Source organism: Epinephelus lanceolatus, chromosome 22, assembly GCF_041903045.1.
Source record: "Epinephelus lanceolatus isolate andai-2023 chromosome 22, ASM4190304v1, whole genome shotgun sequence".
Lineage (NCBI taxonomy): Eukaryota > Metazoa > Chordata > Actinopteri > Perciformes > Serranidae > Epinephelus > Epinephelus lanceolatus.
The window spans coordinates 21,888,998-21,898,939 of record NC_135755.1 but is presented as its reverse complement, the minus strand read 5'-3'; the positions used below and the strand labels follow the sequence as shown (position 1 = coordinate 21,898,939).

Sequence of the window (9,942 nt, the reverse complement as noted above, 5' to 3'; positions counted from 1 at the left end):
AACCTATTGTCACGAGTGGAGCTACTTTCAACTTTCTCACGCAATTATAGGTGGAATGCACCAAGGCTGAGGGAAGCATGCCATTATACTGAGCCAAGAAACTGATTGAAGGATGAAACTTAGCATCGTGAGATTTGTTACAGTTCCTTGCCAACGTTTCTGAGAAATCATGAGTCACGTCATTAGCCTTACTCCATTCCAGTAAAAAGCCTTTAATAGATGTGACCTGTCACTTGACATTAAAGGTTTGTGATATCACTAATACCAATACATGCTATTAACAACCTCTGTCCCAGTTGTTAAGAATGTTTTTGGTGTCATTTAGTGTTACCAAATTTAGTGTCATTATCACATAGAGAAAGGGATAAGGGATTGTCAAATGAGGTTTTTAAATGTAATGCCTCGTGAAATACTTCTACTTCTATAAAAATGAGATAGCCTACAGTATTGGTTCTTTTAGTGATCTCTTTTTGTCTTCCTGTACCATGGGATCAGATGTCAGGGCCAGCTTGTAGCACCCCTGTGCTTGTTGGGATTCAGCATTGGTCAAAGACAGTTCAGCCTGGTTAAAACTTGTGAACAGTTGCTTGCATTGAGTGTTTAAGGTGTTTAAAGAGCAGTCTCCACACTCAGTGCAGCTGCCTGTTCAAGTACTCTGCTTGTTGAGGTAGTTCTTAAAGACGTGTAGATTCCATCAGCTTTAATCTGGATGGAGAAACTGAGTGTAAAGACACCAGAAACTGAAGCCAAAAAAAATACAGGGCTAAATACTGTGGCCTCGTGCCTATGACCAAATTACAGCCGTGACGATATACGAGTATAACATCACGAGCTCGAGTGTGATATTGCTTTTATACAACAGTTCAACAGTTAAATAAGCAAGGCTGATTAAGAAATGTTGAAAAATGAGGACAAAATAGATAATTTAAGCATTTTATTTGTTTTCCGCCAACAAAAATACTTCCCTCAGGACTCCACTGTCACCGTTGCTATGTAACACAGACATGGTGCGCCAGGCACTTACTCTTTATACACATTTATCTGCACATTTCCATTAATTGTACAGCCGGTGAAATAAGTCTCTGGTGACTGCATGGTGGACTGTCGCTTCACAGGCACAGCCGACTCTGCCTTCTGATCTGACAGTACTGTATGTTGCTCCATCGTTTTCTGCTCTCCATGGATGGCTTCCAGTAGCTTTTTAACAGAGCAGATAAATGTGTATAAAGAGTAAGTGCCTGGCGCACCATGTCTGCATTACATAGCAAAGGTGACAGTGGAGTCCTGAGGAAACTATTTTTGTTGGCGGAAGACAAATAAAATGCTTAAATTATCTATTTTGTCCTCATTTTTCAACATTTCTTAATCAGCCTTGCTTATTTAACTGTTGAACTGTTGTATAAAAGCAATATCACACTCGAGCTCGTCGTATATCATCACGGCTGTGATTGTCTATGACCAAATCACAGCCGTGACGATATAGGAGTATAACATCACTCCCTCTCGGGTAATATTGCTTAAATAGAAGGTTTGAACAGTTCCAACAATACCTTAGATGTGAGCATGAATCACGCCTCACTCACAATAATTGGTAGGGACCACAACACAATATTTTGCGCTCATCACAATATAAAGTAGAATGTGGAACATTTCGGTATAGGCACTGGATCCATTCAACAGTGCTTTTTCTCTGTGCCACCTTATTTTCAGTCAAACATCTTGTTATGTAAAGAAATTGTTATCACCTGTAGAGTGATTATATGAACGTCAGTTTGGAATCAAACATGGAAAAGGAAATCCTCTTTGTCTGGGCATCACTACTTTTAAAATTTTATTGAATATATGTTTTTACAGAGAGTCCAGTTACAGATGCAACGACAACTGCTTCACCCGAAACGACCACACAGAAAACTGCTACACCTTTGACTGTTGCAGCTACAGCTGTGACAACAACTAGTGCTACTACTACAACTGCAATAACTACCACACCTACAACTGCTACACCTACAACTGCCATAACTATGGCTGCAGTGCCCATTACTGTAGCATTCATTACGAAAAGGGTGACTTTGAGATCTCTTCAAAGCACATTTCCAAGTGATTTGCTGAATCCATCATCTACAGCTTTTAAAGAGCGGGCTGCAATGATCAAGAGACGGGTAAGTCTCACCCTTGGAATACAATCTACTGAATTAATTTTAGTTTGGGTAACACTTCATACTAGAGCCTGTGATTTACAGTACATCGAAATTGCAAATGTTTTAGGTACCAAGATACTTTTCTGTTCCGAGTGATACTTAAATGTATGTTCTGAGGAGAAAAAAAATGAGGAACAAGGAACTAACAATTGGCCATTTTAGAGTAAAAGAGGAATCAATAATACTTAATACTTACTTTATATTCATTTCGTATATACTGTGACCCTTTGGGTTACAGCACTGGGAAACAAAACTGTTACCCTACTATGTACCCCACAGTTTTGGTTGTGTATTACAACTGTTACAACATAACAGACAACACAATAACACAACATAATTGCTTGATAGATTCCACTGACTACCAGTGTTGTTGACAGAATTTTTCCCAAACCTTAGTTTTGTTTTCCAGTCCTGTACTCTGTAAGTAAACAGTGTTTATAGAAATGCTTAGTATTTTGTTTTCTTCCAAAATGCACATTTGTTACTCCCTTATTTGCCATAGTCCTGTTTTAAAGTGCCAATATGTAATAAATTGGTATTGGTACATACTATTTATCTGTGTTCACCAGATCATTTTGCCAACAGGAACTGCTGACACAAACATTTAGGGAAATATATCAAGACAAATAAAATTACACTGTCAGCTGTACAACTTGCCCCAGACACAGACACACAGACACAGACACACACACACACACACATAGTTCAGTGTTCCAAGGCAAAAATAAAAGTAAAAAATTAAAACATTAATAAATACATAAACAACTTTTTTCCTGTTTCTGCAGCTTGAACCTGTTTTCCAAAGGGCATTACCTTCCTCCTTCAAGTTCCTGGAAGTGGTGTCCTTCAAGTAATTTGTTAAAACGTATTATGTTACAACTTAAAAATAGTGGCCTAAATCTGATATTTTAAGCACAATATTGTGTTCCTGCCTCTGCAGTAATGGAACAGTCTTCAACCAAATGGACCTCCTTTTTGTAAAAGTGTGTGCACCTAACAACACTGAGGTTGCAAGTGCAGCTCCAATCGTCATCGGCTTCAACATTGAGACCGGCTTTATCCACGTGAATGGCATAGGTAAGCAATACTGGGGTGCCACTGAATCAAAAATATCAAAGTTGCACAGCTGTTTGTTAAACAAAAGTCTTGTTTCATTTTCTCTTTATTTACAGAATTTTCAAGTGCAGTAAGTCACAAGATCAGTCTCATTAGCGCATTCTGCCTGGTACTGTTGTCATGGCTACTGTCCAGCCAGAGATAGCATCAATGCTGATATCCATCTGCCATCAGATCATGACTGCCATCACTGGTATAAAAAAATGACTTTTTTGGTAAAGGTCCAAGATTCATAATTGTCTTAAGTCTAGTCTGGACCCAGATGCTGTGCTATCTGGACCCAAATCGATAACTGATTATTTATTAAGACATAATTAATTTTGACATTGTTTCTATTTTAGACAGTAAAGCATTATAGTAGTGATTAAGCAAGCATGAAACTCACTTATTGTTGAATTGCCTGCGTTAAATCATCTCATGTAAAAATAATAAGTCAATCAAATTTGTGCATTCTGATAAGCATTTTGATTAGGGTGAATGAGATACACACACAAGGGAAAGACAACAGTTGGAGAAATGAGAGAGTCGGAGAAAAGTATTTTCACGAAGTATTTTGAAATAGAGCTTTTAATCAAAAATGGACAGACTCTTACAAGTTCTTTCTTCCCATGGGCAGAAACCAATAACCTATATAATAGACCATGGTGGTTTGTTGCACTGCACGTCACTCACTTTGACAGTAAGAATGACCACAGTGCAGAATTTAAACACCCTAACACGCTAGGGGATTTAGGTTGAATAAATAATAGGAATAAAAGAAAAGAATAAAAAAATAAGAATAAAAGGTACATCTTAAATTGTATAGACTACCTAAGAATCACCACACATTGGCTTTACAGCCAGCGCACAACTCATAGATAGAAAACAAGTGTCTCTTGTCTAATCTAGTCCCAAGAGCAAAGGTTATTACAAGAGACTGATCCCTTCAGAACAGCTAAGATCACATTTCAATTACATTCCATTAGTGTTTTTATGGACTTTTTATTGGTACATGCTTTGATAGCATTTATATACTGTTCAAAGTAAGAGAGGCCTTTGGTCCGTAAATTTACACTAATTAACAGATTTCATATATGCCTTTTCCTCAAATTTCCTACGCTCATAGACTAAGAATCTGAATATACTATGCTCACTGAATAAAGTATTTTTGTAAGATGTAAGCAATGCATTTGGAAACATCTTTCCATATTTTCCCAAATTGCTGAAAATGCCTGAAAAGATGGGGCTCAGTTTCTGGATGAGCTGAGCAAAAATAATAATTTATATCTATATTTCTTGACAAAACCCTTTACAGGACAAAACTGTGTATAATTCTAAAGGAAACCTCTTCAACCTTATTAGTAATTTGTGTATTTGTGAGGCTTTGACCAAACTGACAAACATAGGGCTTTGTGACAACCTCACTCTGAAACACAGAACAAATAGTTAGCCTGTTATTCTTGTAGGATGGTGAGAAAATCTCCCACAAGCAATGTCAACAGGATCAACCAAAGAAACATCGTCTTGATTTAAAATAATAATAATAATTAGAAAAAAATACACAAAAATACGGAACCACTATGAGTAGCCCCGTTACCAGAGCCAATTCCTTAACTGTCACAGAAAGCTGAAATGAGTAACTAATTCATTAAAGTTCATAAGCTGACCCACGGGGATAAACAATTGACAAGCATGATCTTATTCCTACACATCATATTTTGGCACTTTGGCAGAGGCCCCAGCATTACTGAAATGTTATTGGGGCATAATTTTGCATTGTATCTTGAGGCAGAAAGAGTCAGGGGTAAGGTTTAGGCAACAAATGTTCTCGGTTGTGGTTAGGAAACGATCACAGATGTTGCTAAAAAAAAATACTCTTTGAGTGGCACAAACACTGCAACTGATGTTGTTTGTTGGTATTAAACACCAGTGTCCTGGGTCAAGTCCAGTGTTTGTTCAACCCATCCACCTCCCCTTGAGGTGTCACTATAGTGATGCCAGAGACACTGCCCAAGTGGCGTATTTTGTGCTCTGCGAGTCAGACCACCCAGCCACCATTTTTGCGTTTAGAGGACATCTGATAACTGTCTATTGGTAGCTAAATCATCGCTGTGTATTGACACATCAAAGAAATAAAATAAAACACTGTTGTAATCACTGTTGCCATTGTTCACATAAAGAAATATATCATTCATCTCACAAGCTGCATGGACAAAAATTCAATTTAATCTATTTCAAGACCATCTTGGTTAGAAGTGAGTTACACTATATCTAGTCAACACATTGAAATGATGTCTATTGCTTTCTGGGTAGGCCAAAAGATATTTTTGTCAAACCAATTCTTTTGAAAACTACTTTTTATAATTCTTTGCTTTTAAAGTAAATTCAACACCAACTTTAACTGTTTTTAATTTTTTTATATATATATATAATTGCATACTAGTAGGAAGGGAAGACAAATTTGGGAATAAATTCCAAAAGGAGGACTCATTTTTCAAGACATGCTCTCACCGGTTATTATAAATCACCTTACTCTTCCACCAGCAACAGCCCCCAGGCCTAATTATGCATGCGTGACAGGGCAGTAGTCACCCCTCTTCATATATGGCAGAATTTGTCAACTTCCAACTTGCTATGGTGAGATACATGTAAAAATGTAAGAATTTAGTCATATGGATTTGTTTTTTTCATTGATATAAAAATTAATATAAAATACAGGCACATAGGAGGACATGTAATGATGGTAATTGTGGTGAGCCCAGATTGTCCTGAAAAAAACAAACAAGATATAGCATGTGTATGTAGCCTTTATAATGACTGTGATATAAGCTTAAAAGTAAAGGCAGTAAAAATACCCCAAAAAGGCCTAGGGCCCATAGGGTTAAGTTATGAGATTGACTGACTGAAGAGTCAGTTGACAGCCAACTAAAAGTTAACACTGAGGACTGTACTGAGGAAGGCCTAAGACACATGATTAATACTTGAATAAATCAGTCTTGCCATGTGGTCAGCCACTTTTATTTACCTGACAATATTTAAGGTAAGGCACTCTGAAAGTTTTGGGTCTTCTCTCCATTAGGCATGAAGTAAAGAGATTTAATTCATCACACAGAGTTTGTAATTTTTAAGAGAACTAGCAACTGTCAATACATAGTAAGAGTTTCTCAAGCATTTTTGGTGATGAGGATGGGATAGACATTCCACTGATCCCCACCTGGGTCTAGATTGAAAGTTTACTGCCAGCAGGGAAAGTTTCACTCCAACAAACAGAGGACAGCGTCCCACCTAATGTCAATGGCAACCCCAGAGAAAGGCCAAGGGGGATGGACACTCAAAGTGTACTGACAATAAGGGGGTTTCCAGAGCAGAGGTAGTCGATATCCAATTTCCAAAAAAAAAATGCAGGTCTTACAGAAATCTTGGCCATTTTTTATGAAGTCTGAAGTGGTCAAAAATGGTTTCACTAGCAAGGACCACACTGTTAACAAGATGTGTTTTAGTTACGAAAAGTGGTTGGGGTAGTGAGGCTTGAAACGCGCTGATATTTCTTCCGCTTGATGAGTGCCTTGTGGGTAAGCTTTAGAGGGAAATCTGCCATAGCACTTCCTTAAAGACCCTATGAAGAGGAAGAAGGAGAGGAAGAAATGGGAAGACAGAAACAGGGTGGGAAGGGGTGGCGCGAAATGTGAGCGCGAACAAGAGCAGAGGTTTAGGTGTTTATTCATGAAATGCCAGAAGAGGCGCGGTTGATGTATGGTCCTGCTACTGAAACTCTGCTAGATAGCTTGAATACAGTTTGCACCAAATCTGTGAAACAAATGGTATCAACCCAAAAATTGCTGCAACAACTTATGATATCATTGAGCATGGAGATGGTCATCATATATTTACATTATTGTTCTCAGCTATTACTCTCAGATTCATGACTAGTAAAACTTGACACACTGTGTTGAGCTGTACCTCAATTTAATCTTCAGGTTGCCAGCTTTCAAATGATATATACATGGCATACTGTGGACCTGCTATCCTCCCCTAACGATCCCCCCCCCTGCTAAAGGAAAGGGTCTATGGTGTGTCTCTAAGGGTTAAACTTGAGAGCTTGTCCCCATTAACTGTTTTGTTCCTTACAATCAATGTCTTTAAAATCAAAGCTGTATATTTGTCTTTTTAAGGGCAGCTAGGTTATTTGAAGAACAATAAACCACCCAAAGAACAATAAATTGCCTAACACATGCAGATACATAACAAAAGGATGGTTGTGGAACCTAAAATGTTAATGTGCCTGTATCAGTCTATGCACATCAGATAATTAGTAACATTTACTGTACAATAAAAAATCAAAGTATATCATTATGTACTTCCTTTCCTCTCCATACTGACCTAGTTTTCAGTTAGCGTACATACGTCAACAGTGTCATAGAAATCCTAAAATTCAGACATGGATTTTTTGTTTTGGTTGGCCCCAAGACTTTTCCGTGGCCCCATCTAGCTCCCCTCTGAAAAATTACTTGGGGCACTACTAACAGACGCTCCATTTATTGTGGTGTTATCTAACTGTGGTGTTATGAATTATTTCCACAAGCATCAAGGTCAAGGTCAAATTTATTTATGTAGCACATTTAAAAACAACCAGAGTTGACCAAAGTGTTTCACAAGCATAAAAGAAACTAACAAAATACAGAAACACAGGGCAAACAAACAAAAACAATATGTGGATTCAAGATGTCAAAGATCGGCTCACATTAAAAGCCAAAGAAAAAAGGTACATCTTTCGTAAAGTCTTGAAAGATTCAGCGGTCTGAGCAGTTCTTATCTGCATTGGTAAACTATTCCAAAGGTTAGGAGCAGTCACAGAAGTCTCAGCTGGAAAAAGCTGGTTTTGACAACAAAGCTAATTTGCTTGTCGAATTAAAACGTACTGTCAAAAACCTCGCCCAAATTTTTAACAAATGTATGACCCTACAGGGCCAACGGTGGCAGCACTTCATCCAGCTGATCAGAACAACCAAACACAATTATAGCTGCTGTGCAGCGATGGGTCGGGTCCGGGCATTTTAGGCAATTCTGAGCAACAAGCAGAAGAACTGGAAGACATTTAGGAATTTAGCAACACAATCTGCCTTTTTCATCAGCTGAGGCTTGAACTCACAACCTCTGAGACTAAGAATCAATTTCTATCTCACTGAGCTAATTAGTCAGTGACAATTCATGTGTAACTTCACAAACTGACTAAGCCAGACGTGCAGGTTTAGCAGCCATGCATGCATGGAAAAGCAGATTTCAAACCACTGTAAAAAATTCAGTTATCGAAACAAAAATCTGAAAATACACATATTGCATCTAGACAGCATGGAGATGTTGATCATTTATTTTAACATTTTTTTTCTATTGATTTGCTTCATAAGTGAAAAACCAATGTTTAACTAGTTGAGCTATGTGCAAAGTGAGAAGCTTCAGATGGTTTCACATTGAAGTATTGACATTGGATCTTTGTGCAAAGTTTGGTTTAATTTCAAGCATGAGAAGGCAGATTTTCTAGCAGAAAAAAGACTTGAAGATGCTGCACAGTGATCATTCACGCTCAGGCAATTTTAAGCAATAAGCTGGAGCACAAGAAGATGATTACATTACAATGTGGATTCTGTGCCAGTTGAGGCTTGAATCTGCAACCTCTGGAACCCTAGACAGTCATCTACCGCTCTGAGCTAATTGGCAAGTAGCAACTCAACAGTGGCTTCACAAATTGAGTAAGCCATTCACTGTTGTGTAGGAAAGCAGCCATCCGTGCATGGAAAGGCAGATTTGAAACCACTGTAAAAAATTCAGTTATTAAGACAAAAATCTGAAAATACACATATTGCATCTAGACAGCATGGAGATGTTGGTAATTTGCTTGTAACAATGATTGATTTGCTCCATAAGTGAAAAAATGATGTTTAAAATTGCCATTTTTACATTGACTCCAATTGTTCACATTAAAGCAAAATTCAAAATGCTGTCAAAAATTCAGTTTTTGAGATAAAATTCTTTTTTTTTGCTACACATCATCTACCATGAGTCTAGAATTTTGTCATTTTTTTCATGAACATTGAAGATTTATTTAGCAAGAATTTGCATGTATATGTTTACAGTACCATTTACAGTCAAACATTTTGATGCACTGTAGGCTCAATTTTTGATAAATCTAAAATCTGAAAAAAATAGTTTGTGTAGAACAGTCTGAAGATGCTCTGTCGCAAGTTTGGTGTCAATTGAGCAAAAAATGTGGGAGGAGATAGATTTAAGATGTTTTACAGTTTTTGAAAAAAACAGAGTGATGAACTTCATAATTTTTAATAGGTTTAAATGTACAAAAGTTTCTTCAGTATTGGGGCTACAGTTTGATGAAAGTTGTGAAGTTATAGCACGTATGGTTGATTTGTTATGAATTTTCAAAATTTTGAACTTTAGACGCTTGCTGTAGCGCCACCATCAGGACTATTGGCTTGAGTTTACAGCTGAGGACATCTGGCATGAGACTGGACCTTTGTGCAAAGTTTGGTGAGTTTTCACCCATGGGAAGTATGATTTCCTCGGAAGAAGAAAGAAGAAAAAAAAGAAGAAGAAGAAGAATACATAGGATTACAATAGTGTCCTGGCAGCTTAGCTG

General features: G+C 37.6%; 1 protein-coding gene across 1 annotated transcript in view; it reads left to right on the top strand.

The window, feature by feature from the left end:
- The first annotated feature begins 2,144 nt into the window (after positions 1 to 2,144).
- The window catches only part of LOC144459678 (uncharacterized), an 89,943-nt gene continuing 82,145 nt past the window's right edge, over positions 2,145 to 9,942 (top strand). The window contains exons 1-3 of the mRNA XM_078164117.1: positions 2,145 to 2,159; positions 2,984 to 3,048; positions 3,139 to 3,275. Of these exons, the coding sequence (XP_078020243.1) occupies positions 2,145 to 2,159; positions 2,984 to 3,048; positions 3,139 to 3,275 (217 nt within the window). The remainder of the gene's footprint in view (positions 2,160 to 2,983; positions 3,049 to 3,138; positions 3,276 to 9,942) is intronic.